This window comes from Balaenoptera physalus (assembly GCF_965194825.1).
Source record: "Balaenoptera physalus genome assembly, chromosome: 12".
In the NCBI taxonomy this organism is placed as follows: Eukaryota; Metazoa; Chordata; class Mammalia; order Artiodactyla; family Balaenopteridae; genus Balaenoptera; species Balaenoptera physalus.
Window position 1 is genome coordinate 90576268 of NC_138897.1, and position 22522 is coordinate 90598789.

At 42.2% G+C, this 22522-nt stretch overlaps 1 protein-coding gene across 1 annotated transcript in view; it reads left to right on the forward strand.

Annotated features, from left to right (window-relative positions):
* Positions 1–253: 253 nt before the first annotated feature.
* TCTN2 (tectonic family member 2) overlaps positions 254–22522 on the forward strand; it is a 28134-nt gene continuing 5865 nt past the window's right edge. Inside the window, exons 1-14 of the mRNA XM_082418404.1 lie at positions 254–584; positions 762–869; positions 1302–1378; positions 2824–3019; positions 4777–4851; positions 5783–5883; positions 10055–10245; positions 10758–10884; positions 12570–12711; positions 13993–14058; positions 14954–15088; positions 15342–15419; positions 19624–19704; positions 20682–20793. Coding sequence (XP_082274530.1) covers positions 269–584; positions 762–869; positions 1302–1378; positions 2824–3019; positions 4777–4851; positions 5783–5883; positions 10055–10245; positions 10758–10884; positions 12570–12711; positions 13993–14058; positions 14954–15088; positions 15342–15419; positions 19624–19704; positions 20682–20793 — 1805 coding nt within the window. The 5' untranslated portion in view covers positions 254–268. The remainder of the gene's footprint in view (positions 585–761; positions 870–1301; positions 1379–2823; positions 3020–4776; positions 4852–5782; positions 5884–10054; positions 10246–10757; positions 10885–12569; positions 12712–13992; positions 14059–14953; positions 15089–15341; positions 15420–19623; positions 19705–20681; positions 20794–22522) is intronic.

Genomic DNA, 22522 nt, shown 5'->3' on the forward strand with positions numbered 1-22522 from the left:
AAACTGGGAGAATAAAAACAATTCAACAACACAATTATAGCACTGCAGCCTCACCCCCTTTTTGTCCCTCCCCCCAGATCACCATAAAAATCAAGTTTATTAAGTTGCTTGTTTACAATCTAGTGTCTGTAGGCTCGCTCTTGCAGTAACTCCAGGTTGATTGAATTAACTGCAGGTTGGAGGAACTCTGGCTTTTAAAATGAACGCGGCCTCCTACTTTTTCGCGATCCTTCGCGTGGAGTAAAGGCGGCCGAAGGACTTCAGGCCCATGGGCTGGGCAGAGATGCTGCGGCTGGGTTTGGGGGCGGGCGCTCTCTGCTGCTGGTCCAATCACGGCGCGCCGCTCCGCCAGACCGGCGGCCGATTGGTGGTTGCCATAGCTCCGGGTGTTCGCTTGACAAGATGGCGGAGAGGTAGCCGGGGCAGTGTCTTCGCGTCCCCGCGCTTCCAGGCTTCTAAGGCGGGCGCGGTCCTGCAGTGCAGGCCCAGCGAGACCCCAGGCATGCGTTTGCCGCCGCCGGTCCCTCTGCTCTTGGGGCTCCTCTTTCTGCAGAGCGTCTTGAGGCCTCTGTGGGGGGACCTGGGTGCGTAAGGCGGGGCAAGGGCCTGCAGGACCGGGGCTGAGGGAGGGGACGAGGCTTTTGAGGCCAAATTTGGGGCTCCTCCGGGACCTGCGGAAGACCCCGCCAAAGGAAGCCACCACCCAGCGTAGGCAGGGGCTCTGCAACTATTAACTCCACTTTGTCCCTTTTTCCCGCTAGTTTTCATGCCTCCTGTCATCCGCATGTCCGGCCCTGAAGTCAGCGCTTCCCTGGTTGGAGGCACCGAGGATGTGACCGTGTCCCTGACCCAGTTGCGGGACGAGATGGGTAAAGAGCCCGGCCCTTCCTGTGGGGAGGGAGGAGGTTGGGCCAGGTCCAGGCCGCCCAAGAAGCCTGGCCAGGTGGCATCCCCTGGGTCCCTTGCCGCTGTCCACTTCAAAGTCGGGATGGGGGCTACTGTGGAGCAGAGGACCAAAGGACAGATTCAGTAAAAGAAAGCTTGAAATCTTACTAGTTAGCCTTCGCTGAGCTATCCGCTGTGCTTAAATGCATCACCTCATTTTCCTAATACGAACAGTAATACCTTTTAATCCGTTTAACAAATGAAGACACTGAAGTTCAGAGAGGTGGTCACTTGTCCAAAGTCACACAGCTTGTAAAGGGTCCAATCCTAGGCCCGGAAAGGGATTCCTGACTCAAGAGTGCACCCTCTTAGTGGCTGGGCAATAGTGCCTTGCATTCTAATCTTCTCTCCCGTAGGATTCTTGCCAGTTCCTGACTGCGGAGTGCTGAGCAATGAGACTGGAGACTGGAGTTTGACTGTCAGCCCCACTGTGGTAAGGCCAGAGGTGAAAACCTTTTGGGTAGCATCTGCGGAGGCCCACATCTAGTGTTCCTGCAGTGTTGTTCTCTCTCTCTCTTTTCTTTTTTTAATTCTTTTTTTTTTTTTGGCTGCAACGAGTGGCTTGCGGGATCTTAGTTCCCCTACCAGGGATTGATTGAACCTGGGGCCATGGCAGTGAAAGCCTAACCACTGGAGCACCAGGGAACTCCCCCTGCAGTGTTCTCTCTCTTTTTTTTTAAGAACATACTTTATTTATTTATCTATCTATCTATCTATTTATCTGTTTTTGGCGGCCTTGGGTCTTCGTTGCTGCGCGCTGGGTTTCTCTAGCTGCGGCAAGCTGGGGCTACTCTTTGTTGCGGTGCGTGGGCTTCAGTAGTTGTGGCATGCGGGCTCAGTAGTTGTGGCTCACGGGCTGTAGAGCTCAGGCTCCGTAGTTGTGGCGCACGGGCTTAGTTGCTCCGTGGCATGTGGGATCTTCCCAGCCCAGGGTTCGAACCTGTGTCCCCTGCATTGGCAGGTGGATTCTTAACCCCTGCGCCACCAGGGAAGCCCTGCAGTGTTCTCTTAATCAAACAAGATAGAGCTTTCTTGGGACTTCCCTGGTGGTTCAGTGGTTAAGACTCCCGCGCTTCCACTACAGGGGGCACAGGTTAGATCCCTGGTCCAGGAACTAAGATCCCACATCCTGTGCGTCACAAACAAGCAAACAGAAAGCTTTCTTAGCGCTTGGAACCACCATGAAACTGTGGACTATCAGATCTCATAGACGTCCATCCAACCCAGAGGTTCTTAGGGGTCCTTGGATGAGCTTCAAGAAGCCTGTGAACCCTCTGAAACTGTGTGTAAAATTATGTGTGTGTACATTTTTTCTGGTGAGAGCATTGCCAGCTTCCATCAGATTATCAAATGAATTTGTGACTCCGCTTCATAAACCACTGATCTCACCCAACTCTGAGCTTACGTGTAAGGACACTCAAGCCTGGAGAGATGAAATATTTTCCATTTAATGAATGTTTTATTGAGTGCCCAGTATATGCAAAGCATCAACTCCGGAGATAAAGGATGAGAAAGACAACCTTTGCTTGCACCCCAGGAACCGGGACCTGTTTTCGTGGACTTTTTTGGTGTGTATTTGATCTTCTGCTGGTAGGATGGTAAAGGTGCTAGACAAACTGAGTTACCTTATCAGACCTGTGTTCAGCTTTCTCTAAGCAGCCACAACTTGCTCGCTTTTATGTTCAGTTGAGGATTAGGAATCAGGGCTTGCGTATCGCTCTAGGTTTACAGGGTAGAATTGAGCAGAGTGATGTCATCCTTACGTACAGTTCTTTTGTAAAATGAACGGAGGCTGATTGCGCTTTCCATTATGTGTTCTTATAATCATAGATGCCGTTTTGAGTCACTATAAAAAGTACAGCAATGTTTTCCTTTCAGAATTCTTTGGAAGTGACTGTGAGGTTGAAGAGGGGTCTGCCCTCATGTTTGTCTAATGAGACCGATCCGTTCCCGGAGGCCCCGTGTATTGTCCAAACTCTTCTGGTTTCAGCCTCTCGTCATTCATCCTGTTTAGCACATCTGCTCGTTCAAGTGGAAATTTATGCCAACTCCTCTCTGGCCCAAAATGCGTCAGGCAAGTAAAGTCTCTGACTATCAAAACGTTTACTGTAAACATATTTTTTTTCTGGCCGCGCCACGCAGCATGTGGGATCTTAGTTCCCTGACCAGGGATGGAACCCGTGCCCCCTGCAGTGGAAGCTCAGAGTCTCAACCGCTGGACCACCAGGGAAGTCCCTGCAAACATTGTTTGATTGTGTGTGCCATGCAATTTGTGTGCTTCAATCATGAGTGTGTCTTGCTTTCCTAAACTTATTTTCGTTTTGTTTAATTTTCTTATTTTAAAAGTTTCCACTTTGTATTATTTTAGTTAAGATTTATTGTATCTTGGGAATTCCCTGGTGGTCCAGTGGTTAGGGCTCAGCGCTTTCACTGCCACAGGCCCGGGTTCAATCTCTGGTCAGGGAACTAAGATCCCACAAAGTGAAGCGCAGCCAAAAAGAAATAAAAAAATAAAAAAGATGTATTGTATTTTGATCTACTGTTTGTATCTTTGTAAGCCATTTTAAATCCTTTTTGGGAGAAAGTAAAGTTTTTTTTCCTTGTATTGATTCCTGTGACTCCATCTCAAAACAAAACAGAAGGAAGGGAAAGACTGATGAATGAGTTTATAGAAAAACAGCAGATTTTCAGTGAATGCTTTTGACAGCCAGCTGCCTTTCCCAGAGGCAGCTTGCTTAATTATGCTTACAGGAGCACATTTTCCTCTCTTTAAGAACAAACACAATAATAACGTACAATTTGCTGTTCTATACCTTTAAAAAGTAGTATAAGTTAGAAAATTTTTCATAGGAATGCAAGTAAGTTCTCCTCATTCTTTTTCTATTCTTTTTAATATAATATAATTCTTATATTCTTTTTAATAGCTGCATAGTATTCCCTTGTGTGGTTACACCATTGTTTATTTGCTAAATAACCATTGTTTATTTAATTAAAAGTTTTCCAGCTTTTGATACTGTAACTAGTGCTACAGCAAATATCATTGTGCACATACATCCCTGGACATGAGAAAATGATTTTGTGTTACTCTCCCTTTCACATCAGGGCAGTGTCCTAAGAACAAAAGATGTGCTGATGTTGAAGGGTCCACTTCGATAGGTGCCACCACCATGTCCCCTGTTGCCTGCTACAAACTCTAGCACCTCTTACCTTTCTGGTCACCTGGGATGAAGGGAGAAGTGTTCCTCTTTAGTAGCAAAGGTCTGCCACTTTGAGACTCCCACAGTGCTGCTTCGCACATCACATCCTGTAACTGTGGTCCTCCTTGTGGTTTTGGAAGTTTAGAAGGATTAGATAAGTTACGGTCATGACATTCCGTGGGCTACTCTGCCCTTAGTGTATTTGCTTGGAAAGATCTCCAAGATATATTGCTAAGTGCAAAAAGCAGGTGCAGATGGGTGCATATAGCATGGAATAAGAATATGTATATTTATATCTGCATAAAGAAATTGTGGAGGGGGACTTCCCTGGCAGTCCAGTGTTAGGACTCTGTGCTTCCACTGCCGGGGGCTCACCGATCCTTGGTTGGGGAACTAAGATCCCACAGGCTGTGCGGTACAGCCAAAAAAACCCAAAAAACAAAAAAACCCAAAACTGACAGGAGGGCTTAATGGTAGCTATATCACTCAAGGCAGCGACTTTTTTTCTTTTAAAAAATATGCTTGACTATATGTAGGTAATATTTCGGAATGTCTTTGTACAAATAGCCAAACTTAGGAAAATTAGAGTATCTGTATATTGGTAATTATGAGATATCCACTCTGACCCACGAAGGTATGAAAAATTTTGCACCCAGTCAGACAGAGTTCAGAACAAGAAAAAGGATGGAAGGACGCCAGGAGGTAAGTGGTATGCCTGGTAACAAGGAAGGTAGCAAACAACGTGGGAGACATATAGATAGATACACAAACGTCTGTCTATATATCACATAGCAAAACCCTATTCTAAAATGCCTTGCTTATGTCACACGGGTTTGATTAAACTGAGGGTCAGACCCTTACCCTTGTGACATGGTATGTTACTCGGACCTTCTTATTCCGTATTCCTTATAGCATAGAATGTATAATAGTTGTTCTTTAGATGCTTCAGCTGTTGTGTCATTGAAGTTGACTGTTACATAGAGTTTAAACAAATAATCGCTACATAGTTTTCCAACTATTAGTCTCTGGATTCCGAGTTAGGAGGCTGAAATGTAATATAATATATTCCTTTTCCAATCAATGTAAAGATTACTGATTTCCCCCACACCTGAACCAGAATCAGGATGTGAAAATTTGGATTCACAGTGTGGTGGGACTTGAGGTTGAGCGTGTAGCATAAATAAATGTGATCTTGTGGTCAGATGGCTTCCTGATAAGCTGTCTGAAATGTCACCTTGGCTTCAGTTTTATCTGCTGAAAGGGGTAATGAATTTGAAGGAGTAAATGCTTAAAATCAGTCTGTGTTATGAAAGGGATCGCTCAGTGTACTGAAAAATAAAAGCAGTGCATTACATTTATCTTAACTCGTAAATTTTAGTCACTTGGTTATCTTCAAGTTCAACTGTGACTTCTTTAATTCGTATAACTGGCATATTTTCTTCTATTTGGGTTTTTGTTGGAGGAGTAGATACAAGCCTCAGCTATGCGCTATGCATAGCTCATTTCAGGGATCCTTCAATGTGGAATATTGGTAATGGTGGTTTGTAAAACAACGACTCAGCTTTCTTTGAATGTCAAAACTGTGGCAATGCTTTGTCAGTGTTTCACTGCTGAACTTCTCTGTTGTTTGTACTTTTCAGAGAACGTGACTGTTATTCCTAACCAGGTGTATCAGCCCCTCGGTCCTTGCCCTTGTAATTTAACAGCCGGAGCCTGTGACATTCGCTGCTGCTGTGACCAGGTATGGTCTTTCTGATTATTGGGCACGAAAGCTATGGTACCTGCTGGCATGTGAAGAGCACCAACAGTTCCCCATCAACTGCTTTTTAAAACCTTTTTAAAATACAAAACTAATGAGGACTTCCCTGGCGGTCCAGTGGTTAAGACTTTGCCTTCCAATGCAGGGGGTACGGGTTCGATTCCTGTTTGGGGAGCTAAGATCCCACATGCCTTTTGGCCAAGAAACCAAAATATAAAAACAAAAGCTATATTGTAACAAATTCAATAAAGACTTTAAAAATGGTCCACATCAAAAAAAACAAAAAACAAAACTGAGATTGTATTTCGTGTTGCACATTGTTTTCAAATTGAGTATTTTCTTTTTTTTTTTTTTTTGGCTGCATTGGGTTGTTAGTTGCGGCACATGGGCTCTCTCGTTGAGGTGCATGGGCTCAGCAGTTGTGGTGCACGGGCTTAGTTGCCCCACGGCATGTGGGATCTTAGTTCCCCGACCACGGATCGAACCCACGTCCCTTGCATTGCAGGATGGATTCTTTACCACTGCACCAGGGAAGTCCTGAAATTGAGTATTTTCTTATCCAGCATGTTCAGCCTAGTTTATGGATGAAAAAAATATATCTCTTTGGATAAAGTCCTGATTGTGATGATACTGGGAGATGGTTTTAATGTCTTATTTAGAAGCCTTTAAGAAAATATAAAAAGGAAAGAAAATACATTTTTTCAATGATTTTTAGTAAATTTATAGGGTTGTACAACCGTCAGGACAATCTAATTTTAGAACGTTTCCATCTCCCTCAAAAAAGAAACCTCATGTCCATTTGCAATCACTCCCATTCCTGCCCCTCATCCCCAGGCCACTTTTTTTTTTTTTTTCAGTTTTCACTAGAAATTAAGTTGGTTTATTTATTTATTGTGGTATAGTTGATTTACAATATTATGTAAGTTTCAGGTGTACAACATAATGATTCACAAATTTTTTAAAAAATTAATTTATTTTTGGCTGCGTTGGGTCTTCGTTGCTGCGCGCGGGCTTTTCTCTAGTTGCGGTGAGCGGGGGCTACTCTTCGTTGCGGTGCGCGGGCTTCTCATTGCAGTGGCTTCTCTTGTTGCGGAGCACGGGCTCTAGGCGCGTGGGCTTCAGTAGTTGTGGCACGCGGGCTCTAGAGCGCAGGCTCAGTAGTTGTGGTGCACAGGCTTAGTTGCTCCGCGGCACGTGGGATCTTCCCGGGCCAGGTCTGGAACCTGTGTCCCCTGCGTTGGCAGGCGGATTCTTAACCACTGCGCCACCAGGGAAGCCCTGATTCACAATTTTTAAAGGTTATACTCCATTTATAGTTATTATAAAATATTGGCTATATTCCCTGTGCTGTATAGTATATCCTTGTAGCTTATTTATTTTATGCATAGTAGTTTGTGCCTCTTCATCCTCTACCCCTGTCTTGCCCCTCCCCACTTCCCTCTCCCCACTGGTAGCCACTAGTTTGTTCTCTGTATCTGTGTGTCTGCTTCTTTTTTGTTATATTCACTGGTTTGTTTTTCCAGGCCCCTATTAATCTACTTTCTGTCTCTGTGGGTTTGCCTCTTCTGGACATTGCATATAAATGGAATCCTACATTCTGTCTGTCTGGAGGATTTGTGTCTGGCCTCTTTCACTTAGCGTCACGCTTTCAAGGGTCGCCCGTGTTGTGGCGTGCATCAGGGCTTCATTCCTTTTCATGGCTGAATCATTTTCCATTGAATGGATATATCACATAGGGCTTAACCCATTTGTCAGGTGGTGGACATTTGGATTGTTTTCACTTTTTAGCTATTATGAATAATACTTCTCTGAATATCTGTATACAAGTTTTTGTTTGGATGTGTATTCCCATTTCTCTTGGTTATGTTACCTAGGAGTGGAATTGCTTTGTCATATGGTAACTGCCATGTTTAACCTTTTGAGGAACTGTTTTTCAAAGCGGCTACATCATTTCACATTCCCATCAGCAGTGTATCAGTGTTGCAATTTTCCATATTCTCACCAACAACTGTTAGAATAATCTTGATTATAGCCATCCTCGAGTGTGTGAAGTGGTATTTCACTGTGATTTTGATTCGTATTTCTCTAGTGGCAAATGATGTTGAACATCTTTTCATGGCTGTTTGTATATCTTCTCTGAAGAAATGTCTGTTGAGACCCTTTGCCCATTTTTCAATTGGATTGTCTTTTTGTTGTTAAATTATAAGAGTTCACTATACATTCTGGATACTAGTCCCTTATCTGATGTATGATTTGCAAAAAACTTCTCCTCTTGTGTAGGTTGTCCACTTTCTTGTTGGTGTCCTTTGAAGCCCAAAAGGTTTTTAATTTGATGAAGTCCTGTTTATCATTTTTTTCTTCCAGTTTTATTTAGATAGAATTGATCTCCAGCACTGTACAAGTTTAAGGTATACAGCATAATGATTTGACTTATATACATCATGAAGTGATTATCATAAGTTTTTTTTTTTTAATTTTTATTTATTTATTTATTTATTTATGGCTGTGTTGGGTCTTCGTTTCTGTGCGAGGGCTTTCTCTAGTTGTGGCAAGCAGGGGCCACTCTTCATCGCGGTGCGCGGGCCTCTCACTATCGCGGCCTCTCTTTGTTGTGGAGCACAGGCTCCAGACGTGCAGGCTCAGTAATTGTGGCTCATGGGCCCAGTTGCTCCGCGGCATGTGGGATCTTCCCAGACCAGGGCTCGAACCTGTGTGCCCTGCATTGGCAGGCAGACTCTCAACCACTGCGCCACCGGGGAAGCCCTACCATAAGTTTGATGAACATCCGTCATCTCCTATAGATACAAAATTAAAGAAATAGAAAAAAAATTTTCTTGTGATGAGAACTCTTAGGATTTGCTGTCTTAACAACGTTCATATGTAACCTACAGCGTGTTAATTATATTTCTCATGTTGTAGTTACATTCTTAGTACTTACTTATCTTATAACTGGAAGTTTGTGCCTTTTGACCACCTTCATCCAGTTCCCCCTCTCTCCACCCCACTTTTTTTGTTGTTGTTGTTGCTTGTGCTTTTGGTGTCATATCTTAGAAACCATTGGCCAATCCCAGGTCAAATACATATTTTTAATCCTTATTTTAGATTGAAGGGGAATAAGAGATGCAAAAGAGGCACATGTACGAGGACCACAGTCACTCCCACTTTTGGATGAGTGCAGTTATTTATGTCATGGTTGGTTTTACAAAACGGAAAAGGAAAGCTTAGGGTCTATATTGGAACAATCATACTAGCAATTGTATTTATAATAACAGTCATGTTTAATTTTAAAAATACAGCACATCATAAATCTGTTCAGGTATCAACAGAAATGTCAAATGTATTCTCTCCCTCTTTCTTTCAGACTGCATCACTGTGCCCTGTTTCTAATTTCCTTCATGTTTGTTATATATGGTGTATATGTATACGTATAGCACCGACCACTGGAATCGTTTAGGATTCTGGGTCAGTGACATCTTCAGACAGCTTCAACTTACCTACCACTTTAGACATGATCAATTTTTAATTTGAATTGCCCTTGTTTAAAACAGTCGATCATTTACTTTTCTACCTTCAGTAAACAAGGGATTTAGAACGTATTTAACTTTTAGCTCTCTCAGTCCTTTGAGAAACAAGGAAGAATACAGATGAGTAAATAAAAGCGTGAATAAAGTGACTTCTTGACATTAATTGGGTTGTGATATCACGACAGTGAGAGCGTCAAGGATTCTTATGGAATATGGACTGTCTGCCCTAACTCTAAATGTCCTTAGGTTTCTCTGGGCTAGGGATTTGAATGGTGATGACAACTGAAAATTCTCCATTTGTTGTCTATTCCATATTATCTTTTCTTTTTCTCATCTTGTTTTTTATTTGTGTGGCATATCTTTGGTCCCCAGTTAAGATGTGATTTCCTTGAAGGTTTGAAGTTCCTGACTTGGAGGCTTGTAGGGCACTGACTAAAATTTTAGCACGATTTTACTTCCTGTGAGCACAAAGCACCCTTAGCCTGAATGCAGGCTGTGTTTGTTTCTGCTTCCTCGGCGGGGTCCTGCTGGCCTCAAGCCGCATGTTCATCACACTGGCCAGGAGATCCTGATGGCGGGCACAGGGGAAACTTTCCTCTTTTCACTTCTCCTTTACATCTTCTTTCCAGGAATGCTCATCAGATTTAACAGCGCTGTTCAGGGAGTCCTGTTTCCCCGGCGTTTTTGGAGGAGACGTTAATCCTCCCTTTGATCAGCTCTGCTCCGTTCAGACGGCACGTGGAGTCCCTGAATGGTTTCCGTTCCTGTGTGTGCAGCTCGCCAACTCGCCTTTCCTCGGGTACTTCTATCACGGTTCCATGTAAGTGTCCAAGGGGCTGCCCAGGAGAGGGCCATGCACCCAGGTGGCCCAAGAATATGGGCCACGTCCTTCTCGGGACCTCTCCAGAGACTCCATGCTTCAATTCCTCCATTCTAGATTTCAGTTAGTAAGTTTATTTTGTGTTAAGTATTTGAAAGAATTGGAAAAGAAATTGATTCACTGAATCAATTGAATTACCGAAAAGAAATTGATTGATACCACAGATAGTCCATAGTGATTCTCTGGGTTGGGGGAAAGAGTGTGGGCTCATGGGGGACTTTAACTTTCTGTCTTTTACATTTCTGTCTTGTTGAAACTTTACAACAACTTTATTATTATTATTATTATTGAAGTAAAGTTCATGGAACATAAAATTAACCATTAACTACTTTAAAGTATACAGTTCAGTGGCATTTAGTACAAATATTATTTTTATAATTAAAAAAACAAAGAAAAAATGTAAAAGAATTGTTTTTAGCACATTAGTGATGGTTTCTCTCATTGATTTGCAGTTCCTCTGGACAACACGCTTCCTTTGACATGTATTTGCATACTGATCTAAAAGACTTTTCAGACTTTGGTTACAAACAAGGAGATCCAGTTATGACTGTAGATAAGGCATATTTTACTATTCCTCAGGTAATCATTTCAATTTTAATATGCTAGCGGCTTTTCTCATTTTCCCCTTCCTCTTGTTAATTTAACTCATATTACTCTAAAAAAAAAATCGCTTCCGAAGTTACTTATTTTTCTCCTATGGACTTTTCAGGCACTCAACTATTTAAGGCCTCTGGATTTTTTTTTTTTCCTTTTAATAGTCACTCTTTTTTTTTTTTTTTTTAATTATTTATTTATTTATTTATGGCTGTGTTGGGTCTTCGTTGCTGCGCGCGGGCTTTCTCTAGTTGTGGCGAGTGGGGGCTACTCTTTGCTGTGGTGCGTGGGCTTCTCATTGTGGTGGGTTCTCTTGTTGCAGAGCATGGGCTCTAGGCACGCAGGCTCAGTAGTTGTGGCGCACAGGCTTAGTTGCTCCGCGGCATGTGGGATCTTCCCCGACCAGGGCTCGAACCTGTGTCCCCTGCACTGGCAGGTGAATTCTTAACCACTGCGCCCCCAATAGTCACTCTTAAATTAATCTGTCTTTGCTAAATCTCAGAGTGAACTTACTAAATAAAGCCAAAAGACTTTCTAGAAGTTTCCATGGAAGTAACTGTCATTTTTCACTTTTATTAATTTAATAGCCAATTTCTAGTAAGCTATAAATATTTTAAAATTTTTATTTGTTTATTTTTTATTGAAATATATTTGGCTTACAATGTTGTGTTAAATATTTAATATAATATTACAGAATTTTGAAAAATATTTTAAGACTATAGAGTTTTATGTGAAATCTTTATTTTTTTTAAGTTCAAAATTAGGAAAAAATATTTATGGGAAGAAAACATGGGAGGCTAAACCATTTCTCTTTACTATCCATAGGAATCTATTTATTTGTTTGTTTGTTTTTAAATTTATTTATTTTTGGCTGCATTGGGTCTTTGTTGCTGCACGTGGGCTTTCTCTAGTTGCGGTGAGTGGGGCTTCTCCTCGTTGCGGTGCGCAGGCTTCTCATTGCGGTGCACAGGCTTCTCATAGAGGTGGCTTCTCTTGTTGTGGAGCACGGGCTCTAGGCACGCGGGCTTCAGTAGTTGTGGCTCGTGGACCCTAGAGCGCAGGCTCAGTAGTTGTGACACACGGGCTTAGTTGCTCCGTGGTATGTGGGATTTCCCCGGACCAGAGCTTGAACTCGTGTCCCCTGCATTGGCTGGTGGATTCCTAACCACTGCACCACCAGGGAAGTCCCCATTTTTATTTTTATTTATTTATTTTTTTGGCCTCGCCGCTCGGCTTGTGGGATCTTAGTTCCCCGACTAGGGATTGAACCCAGGCCCTCATCAGTGAAAGTGCAGAGTCCTAAACCACTGGACCATCAGGGAATTCCCAGAATCCATTTTTATGGTTTTAACAAAAATCTGGTTGTAATGAGGGAGAGAACATGAAATTGAGTATAATCATGTTTCTGCAAAGTAAATGATGCAGGGCAGGGAATTTTGTTTAGCAACTATACTTACTGTGACCCCTCAGCCAGTGGCTTCCAGACTTTTAGTAGCAAGGCAGCTAGACATTTTACTAAAGTCGGTCAATTAGTCAATGCCCTAGCCTTTGCTGAAGGTAACCCGGCAGGAGGAGCCGGCTGCAAAAAGAGTACTTTTACAAAACACTGATCTCTTTTTTATGATTAGAAGGGAGGTCGTAAATCTGTCGGGATTTCCCCTGGCCCTCAGGTATCCCTGGCTGGGCAGTGCATGCAGAATGCCCCGGTGGCCTTCCTTCAGAATTTTGATGTTCAGTGCGTTACTAGCCTGGAGGCGTACCCAGAACGAGACAGAATCACCAACGTGAAGGTAAAGAATGGTACTATGGGAGGTAAGTGACGTTCATTCAAAATAAGAACATGGACCTGAGTGTTGAGATAAACTCTGATCTCACTTCTGCTGGGTCAACTTAGAATAATATTTCACCTGCCAACTGAGGAAGGTGTTTTCTTTGGAAAAAGTTCAGTTCCATAAGACAGCATATTGCATATCTGTTCTTTTTTTAAAAAATCGAGCTAAAATTCTCATAACACAGAATTAACCATTTTAATGTGTACAGTTCAGTGGCATTTAGTACACGCACAGTGTTGTGCAACCGTCACCTGTACCTAGTTCCAAAGCATTCTCACCACCCCAGATGGAGGCCCTGCACCCATTTAACAGTTCTCCCCCTTTTCCCTCCACCCTGAGCCCTGGCAGCCACTCTGTGGATTTGCCTGTTCTGGATACTTCATATAAATGGACTCATACAATATGTGGCCTTTTGTGACTCGCTTCTTTCACTCAGCATCATGTTTTTGAGACTCATCCGCACCGTAGCATGGATCAAAACCTCATTCCTTTTTTTTTGAATTTTATTTTATTTATTTTTTTATACAGCAGGTTCTTATTAGTCATCAATTTTATATACATCAGTGTATACATGTCAATCCCAATCTCCCAGTTCAGCACACCACCATCCCCACCCCCCCGCCACTTTCCCCCCTTAGTGTCCATACGTTTGTTCTCTACATCTGTGTCTCAACTTCTGCCCTGCAAACCGGTTCATCTGTACCATTTTTCTAAAAACCTCATTCCTTTTTATGGCCAAATGATATTCCGTCATATGAATATACTACACTTTGTTACCATTTATTAGTTGATGGACATTTGGGTCGTTTCCAGCTTTGGGTTATTGTGAATAATGCTGCTGTGAACACTTGTGTTCAAGTGTCTGTGTGGACATACGTTCTCATTTCCCTTGGGTGGATACCTAGCCGTGGAATTGCTGAGTCACAAGGTAATTTCTGAGGAACTGCCAAGCTGGTTTCTACAGTGACTGTACCATTTTACGTTCCAGACCAGCAGCGTGCTGCATGTTGGTTCTTACACAAGAGTGACTCTCCAGATTATTTTCACTGACCTTTGAGATTCTCCTTCTCAGTTATAATTAGATGCCAAGAATAGTGGGATTCCCATTTGATGGCGTTTGGGGAGTTGGGGGGAGCTGAGTAGTTGGCATACAGGGTGGGCACAGTTACCGTATTTGCTTGGCAAGCTTTCATTTTCATAGATAAATGTGATCATGTTAGGTCATGTACTCCTGTGGAAGTTCATTTATGTATCTTTTCAGGCATAGTTACACCAAAAGTAATCTATGAGGAAGCAACTGACCTAGACAGATTCATCACCAATACAGGTATTTTAATGTTACACTTTTATATCATTTCTATGGGAATATATGTCATTTCTTGCAAGTAATATGTAGTCCCAGGGTAAAATACACTTTTATTGAGACTCTTAGGAGGTTCACAACCATTAGAAAGACATCCCACTACCATTTTGCTTGTTCCTTGTTCCGTCTTGCCTTTTTGGGGTAACATCTGTGACCTGAGCCAGACCCTTCACAGTCCTGGATGACGTGGGTTCCAGGGTCCCTCCTCATTCTCACGGCCTGTGGGCCTTTTCTTAAATGTTTTTCAGAGAGTTGAAGAGTTCTTTAGGACCTAGCATTTTCACTTCTTTCTTGCTCTTCTTTTTCTGATCATTAAACTTTGCATTTGTGAGGCAGCCAAATAAGGTACGTAGAGTTTGGCCGATATTTCCAGGACTTTGTTTTTAATGAAGGATATGACTAGTGGTTCTTTTCAACGTGCTGTAATTCTAGAACTTATTATTTACTTCATCGGATATTAGTACAATGTAGTAGTGAACTATACAGCAGGCCCCTGCTCTTAAAAAGCTGACATTCTGTAATCTTTCATTTAACAAACATTCTTCCAAGCATGTGCTCTGCATCAAGCTATGAGCTGGGGACCAGGGATGCTGAACTGAAAAGGACAGAGCTCAATCAGGATATGGGGATGGTATAGAGAAGGTGGCTAAAGCTGACTTGGGCAGAGGACTGGGGAAGGCTTCCGGAGGAAGTAATGACCCTGCTGTGTAAGGGAATTGGGTAGGCAGGGCAGGGGTGGGGTGTGGGGGGAAGGCCACCCAGGCAGAGAAAACCACCAACTTGAGCCCAAAGAAGGTCTTTAATTTTTTTTTTGAAGGTCTTTAATTTATGAAAGTATTCTTTTTTTTTTTTTTTGCAGAAACACTTTTAAGTACTGGATCAGCCCCCAGGAATGTGAATGTGGAAGAACATTATATTTTCAGATGGAATAATAATACAATCAGTGAAATAAATGTCAAAATCATTAGGGCAGAAATTAATGCCCACCAGAAAGGTAACTTTTTGGAGGGCAGCGAGAATGCTTTCAGTTTAAAATATTTTCTCCTTTCTTCATGATTTTCATAATTATAACAGATAAACTAATTCAGACTTGTTTTTCTTATTTGTATTTATGATTTAATCAGAAAACAGTATTTTTTTTTTTTTTTGCATGTCAAAATGCAACTATAAGGTAAAGAAAACGCTATGGGGGATAATTTCTTTTCCTAGTGATGTGGTGACATATTTTTATTTTGTTTTATTTCTAGGAATCATGACACAGAGATTTACAGTGAAATTTTTAAGCTATAACAGTGGTAATGAAAAGGAATTGTCTGGAAATCCAGGTGAGATAGTATATGTCAATCACTGATCTTACAAACATATTTTAGTTCAACACTCCTGTGCTATAATGATGATTATAAATAACTCCACCTTTAGTTTGTGACTCTGACTTTTTTCTTTTTCTTTTGTGATACTGTATTCTTTTCCTGATAACAGCTTAATTTTTTACATAAAGTGTTGCATATTGTAATAAGTTGTTGTAAACCTAAAACATACTTTCTCTTTAGCTACTGGTCTTTTTTTTTTTTTTTTTTTTAATTGATGTATAGTTACAATGTTGTGTTAGTTTCTGGTGCACAGCAAAGTGACCCAGTTATACACATTTATATATGCTCCCCCTCATATTCTTTTCCATTATGGTCTGTCACAAGACACTGAATATAGTTCCCTGTGCTACACAGTAGGTCCCTGTTGCTTATCTATTATATATATAATAGTTTGTATCTGCTAATCTCAAACTCCTAATTTATCCCACCCTCCCCCTCTCTTTTTTTTTTGGCTGTGCTGTGCGGCCTGTGGGATCTTAGTTGCCCCACCAGGGGTCGAACCCACACCCTCAGCAGTGAAAGCACAGAGTCCTAACCACTGGATCTCCAGGGAACTCTCGTCTTTTGAAAAAGAAAATAAGGCATTTAAAGCGTTAGTAAGGGAGACTTCCCCGGTGGTCCAGTGGTTAGGACTCCACACTCTCACTGCCAGGGCCCAGATTTGATCCCTGGCTGGGGAACTAAGATCCCGCAAGCCGCACAGCATGGCCAAAAAATAAAAAAATAAAGTGTTGGTAAAATTAATTTTTAAAGAAATAAGCTGCGGATGATGGGTTCCTAACCTGGAATCTGTGGAGAGACTTCCTGGGGACTGTGAACTCCTGGTCATGTTGCGCATTTTGTATTTATGTACAAATATATCACCACCCGGTTTGTCATGTATTTGTTTATTTCTTTTGTTCACTGCTGCCTCCTCAGGGCCTAAACCAGTATGTAGACTGCACTGTTGGTACTCTAGCCACTAGCCCCACGTAGCTGCTGGGCACCTGAAATGTGGCCAGTGTCATATGTGGAAATAGTAATATTTTGTATATATTGGGTGGAATAAAATACATTATTCAAATTAATTTCACCTATTTCTTTTTTTTTTAATTAATTAATTTTTTTTGGCTGCGTTGGGTCTTCAGTGCTGCACGCGGGCTTTCTCTAGTTGTGGCAAGCGGGGGCTACTCTTCGTTGTGATGCGCGGGCTTCTCTTCGCGGTGGCTTCTCTTGTTGTGGAGCACGGGCTCTCGGTGCGTGGGCTTCAGTAGTTGCGGCACATGGGCTCAGTAGTTGTGGCTCGCGGGCTCTAGAGCGCAGGCTCAGTAGTTATGGCGCACCGGCTTAGTTGCTCCACGGCATGTGGGATCTTCCCGGACCAGGGCTCGAACCCGTGTCCCCGGATTCTTAACCACTGCGCCACCAGGGAAGTCCCTAATTTCACCTATTTCTTTTTCTCTTTTTTAATGGGGCTACTAGAAAAAAATTTAATTTCTAAAAAATTCTAAAGATACATATTATTCTAAAATCAAATATGAGGTTTGCATTATATTTCTATGGGACAATTGTGGCTTAGACCATAGTAGGTGTTCAGTAAATACTTGTTGGATAAACCTATCATCGTTTCTTAAAAAAATTTCTCCGTCCTTTTGCTATCCTTTTTTTTTTTTTGCCACCCTGCACGGCCCCGGGATCCTAGTTCCCTGACGAGGGATTGAACCTGGGCCCTGGCAGTGAAAGCGCTAAGTCCTAACCACTGGACCACCAGGGAATTCCCTTACTATTCTTCAACAGGCAGTAATTAATCATGAAGGAACAACTTTTTTACTTTTAAATAAGTTTTTATTTTGCATGATCTTCAATACTTATATATACTGATTTAATCATACACGACCCATTTTATATATATATATATTTTTTCTTTTAAATAGGATTTTAATGTACTTATTAATGTGGCGCTTGGGATTTATTGTTGGCTTTAAAAGTGGGCTCCTGGAATTTAAGGGTTTTCATTTCACTGACTTAATTTGACAAGATTTCTGAGAAACACCATCAGAATATGTGAAAAATGTTGACACTGTCATCAAAAAAGAATAAATTAAGAGCCAGAACTGATCAGGCAGTGAAACAGCTTGAATAGATACAGCCACTGTCTCTAGCGCTTTCTGAGGCAGAACGGGGTTTTCAGAGGACTGTATGCCATGGGCCCTGTCCTCAAGGAATTCACTCTCTCATTTGGAATGATAGCACCAAGTTACAGGAAACAACAGTGAACAATCCAGGATAATTAATAAACGGGTGAGGGACTTCGGGACAGTTACTCCAGGATTCAGAGGAGTAGAACGTTGACCGCTCTCCCAGGCTTTGCATCACTAAGGAACAGTGTTGAGTGTCCAGCGCCTGCCAGGTTCTGTTCTCAGTGCTGGAGGAAAAGCAGTGAGCGAGTCAGAGCCCTGCCCCTGGCGGGTTTCCACGCAGGGCTGCGAGGAGGAGATTGCGCCTTGAGAAGCAGATAATTGGAAAGGGTGCTGGGGACAGGAATAACCTGGGGGAAGCCAAGGAGGAAACCGTGAGTGTGACGTGTACGCGGGCAGGGTCGGACCCGTGGCCAGAGGGGAGGCCTCTGGTTCAGGAATGGTGGGGCGTAGTGCTGGAAACACAAACACCATGCATGAACCTCAATTGCATCCCAGTTTGTAAAAACAGCGCTAAAACACATTTTTGGAGGGAACCTAGGAGGAAATATGAGTATGAACTGGATATGATATGATTATAAGGGATTATTATTAATTTTCTTAGGAGAAATATTGGCATCATGGTGATGTAGGGGAATGTTTTTTGTTTGTTTGTTTGTTTTCCTTTTTGGCTGCACCCCTTGGCTTGTGAGATCTTAGTTCTCCGACCAGGGATTGAACCCGAGACCATGGCAGGGAAGGTGCGGAGTCCTAACCACTCGACCACCAGGGAATTCCCTGTAGGGGAATGTTCTTAATTTTGGGAGATGTGTGATGGAGGTTCTAGGGGTGAGGTGTCATGATGTCTACAACTTATTTTCACATGGTCCTGCCCCTCCCCTCCAATGTATATATGCTTTTATAATAGATAAGACATATATGGCTAAATATTAACAGTTGTTGATTTTAGGTGGTGGCTGTATTGAGTGAGGCTCACTTTCAACTTTTCTGTACTTGTGAACTTTTTCATATTAAAAAGGTGGAGGGACTTCCCTGGTGGCGCAGTGGTTAAGAATCCGCCTGCCAATGCAGGGGACATGGGTTCGATCCCTGGTCCGGGAAGATCCCACATACCGTGGAGCAACTAAGCCCGTGTGCCACAACTACTGAGCCTGTGCTCTAGAGCCCGTGAGCCACAACTACTGAGCCGACGTACCACAAGTACTGAAGCCTGTGCGCCTAGAGCCCGTGCTCCACAACAAGAGAAGCCACCACAATGAGAAGCCCGCGCACCGCAACGAAGAGTAGCCCACACTCACCGCAACTAGAGAAAGCCCGCACGCAGCAACGAAGACCCAAGGCAGTCAAAAATAAATAAATAAATAAGAAAAGAAATGCACTTGATGACATTAAAATTAAACAACCAAAAAAAGGTGGAAACAATAAACTGGATTACTAGGAGATGGATGGGAATAGGATCTAAACCAGATCTTGGGGTTGAATTGGTTTACTGGCAAATCATTCCCTGAGAAGGTAACTTTGGTTTAAGTTTCCTACACGACCCCCTGTGATAAGTGGTATTAATCACTCAGCAAGTATGCATGAACCGGCCTGCCCAGCAGCTAATTGTTCTCCAGGGTGAGAGGTCCAAGACCAACTCCTGCCTGCTTTTCACTTTTCAGATTTTTACTTTAAAAATGTGTTCCAAAAAAATCACATGGACATCTTTGTTTTAGAATCTGATTCAGTGACAACTGAATCACTTTGCTGTACACCTGAAACTAACACAACATTATAATCAACTATACTTCAGTAAAAAACCAAACCAAACCAAAAACAAATGAAGGTGACGTCCTTTTTCTCGAGGGTATTCTGAAAAAGCTTTGCCTGCATATTTCCTTTCATTGTGGATTCCTCCTTTCCGTGATTTGATGAGGTAGCGCCTGTTGCGTTAAAATAACTTTAGAGGGAAAGGTGCTCACTCTCCTGTGTTGTTTGTCTAGGTTACCAACTTGGCAAGCCTGTTCGAGCTCTAAACACCAACAGGGTGAATAATGTCACGACTTTACACCTTTGGCAATCCGGTAATCTGGTTTGGTAATATGATTAGCTCTCTGGTGAACTAGAATTGGAAATATTACCATATTTTGAATCCGATTAAGGAACCAATTACTTTAAAGCCCAGTTTGTTCATTTAGCTTGGGGATGGTTGTTTTCCATGCTTCTGCAGCTTTCTTTTCTTTCTTTCTTTCTTTTTTTTTTGTAAAAAATGTTCACATTGTTTGCACTCGAAGTGCTGGTTTTTAATAATAGAGATTTAAATATGAAAGTGGCTGGAGAGTCCATTGTCTTTGTAGTCATTGATTAGCCCAAGATGGTGCTAATCGGAGACATGAGAATAGTTTTATTCCAAACTATGGAAAATCTTTGCAACAGTGGTAATTACCCACATCTGCCAGAAGGCATTAAATTTCAGGTTCAGAATAAACCCTTGATCCTGTCCAGGTATTTCGATACAGAAAGACGCCTTTTGTTCAGCTTTCAAAGGATTAGAGTAACAATGACCTCAGTTCTCGAAAATTGGAAACTTCATTTCTTTTCTTTTTTAAAATTAATTTATTTTTGGTTGCGTTGGGTCTTCGTTGCTGCGTGCGGGGTTTTCTCTAGTTGCGGCGAGCAGGGGCTACTCTTCGTTGCGGTGCACGGGCTTCTCATTGCGGTGGCTTCTCTTGTTGCGGAGCACGGGCTCTAGGCACACAGGCTTAAGTAGCTGTGGCACAAGAGCTCAGTAGTTGTGGCTCGCGGGCTCTAGAGTGCAGGCTCAGTAGTTGTGGCGCACGGGCTTAGCTGCTCCGCGGCATGTGGGATCTTCCCGGACCAGGGCTCGAACCCATGTCCCCTGCATTGGCAGGCAGACTCTTAACCACTGTGCCACCAGGGAAGTCCCTGGAAACTATTTATGCTTTTTGTTCTCTCTCTGTTTTTTAAGAAAAACTTTAACGTAAATATTTGACTTACTTTTATTTTGTAAAAATAGGAGGATAATCTTTTTATTTTATAGCTGGAAGGGGTTTGTGTATATCAGCAACTTTCAAACCCATTTTATTTGGAGAAAATGCAATATCTGGGTGCCTTTTAGAAGTTGGAATTAATGAAAACTGTACTCAGCTCAGGTGAGTGTCTCACTGATGAATTTATCTACATTTTGAGTGGTTTGCTTAAATTTAATTCACATGAATACTAACGACAACATGAATGTGAAAAATTTCAGTCTGAATAAAAACTTATATAAAAGTGATAGTAAACAATACAAACTTCCAGTACAATTTAGAGTTGATTCAAACATCAATATAAGTGAAAATAGACATTCTTGGGACTAAAGCTATTTCATCCATATTTATGCAAATTTCTCTGGGAAGTTTGTTCACATCGTTGGAACCTCATGCTTCTAGAAATAGAAAAAGGGCTGGAGCCAAGTATAATCAGTGATTAACATTTAAAGAATTCTTAAGCTGTGTTACATGATGTATAAAGAATTTTCCACTTAATTATCTGGGTGGCATTTGGAAAATTTATGGATATGCATATGCATTCTTTTTTTTTTAATTGAGGTAAAATTCATAAAACATAATCATTTTAAAGTGAATAGTTCAGTGGCATTTAGTACATTCATAATGTTGTGCAACCACCACCTCTATTGAGTTCCAGAACATTTTCATCTCTGCAAAATGAAACCTGTACCCTTTAGTAGTCACTCCCGATTCCTCCCTCCCCTCAGCTCTGGCAACAGGCAATCTGCATTCTGTCTCTATGGATTTACCTACTCTGAATATTTCATGTAAATGGAATCGTACACCATGTGACTTTTTATGTCTGGCTTCTCTCACTTAGCATCCTGTTTTTGAGGTTCATGCATGTTGGAGCATATGTCAATACGTCATTCTTCCTCATGGCTGAATTTTGTTCCATTGTATGGATATACTACATTTTGTTTATCCGTTCGTTAGTTGATGGATATCTGGGGTATTACCACCTTTTGGGTATCGTGAACAGTGCTTTGAACATTCATGTATCAGTTTTTGTTTGAACACCTGTTTTCAGTTCTTTTGGGCATATATGCAGGAATGGAATCGCTGGATCATATGGTAATTCCATGTTTAATGTTTTTGAGGAACCGCCATATTGTTTTCCACAGTGGTTGTACCACGTTACAGTCTCACCAACAACGTAAAAGGGTTCCAATTTCTCCACATCCTTGCCAACACTTGTTTTTTTTTGGCCATGCTGCTCGGCATGCGGCATCTTAGTTCCCCGACCAGGGATCGAACCCGTGCCCCCTGCAGTGGAAGCACGGGGCCCTAACCACTGGACCGCCAGGGAAGGCCCCCTCGCCAACACTTGTTATTTTCCATTTTTTGAATAATAGCCATCCTAGCAGGTGTGAAGTGGTATCTCCTATCCCAAGTGGTGCAGTTCTTTGGGGAGCAGGGAAAAGGTGGGGGGACATTGTGAAGGGAAGAAAAACTGTGGGTATACGTTACCCACGGCAGGTCCTGGTCGCAGGGTGTGGGGCAGTCAGAGCCTCTCCCTTGTGGTTCGTAAGATTTGTACCCTCCAGTGACGTTACTGGAACAGAGAGTTGCCAAGTTCCAATTCTTAACCTTCACCTAATTTTATAGCTCAAAATTCTAACTAAATATTTAGGTTCCTTTTACTGTTGGGTCACTGTGGCCCATGAATTTATCCTGGTAACTTGATATGTGATCTACCCACCTCCCAAGTTTTGTGACACTCAAAGGAACCTGTAAACCACATGATACCAACATAAGTTACTAACATTTTAAGTCCAAAGTGAAAGATTGTTTCTGTATGTCCTCCCCTTGCTGTGTAAGTTCATCCCAG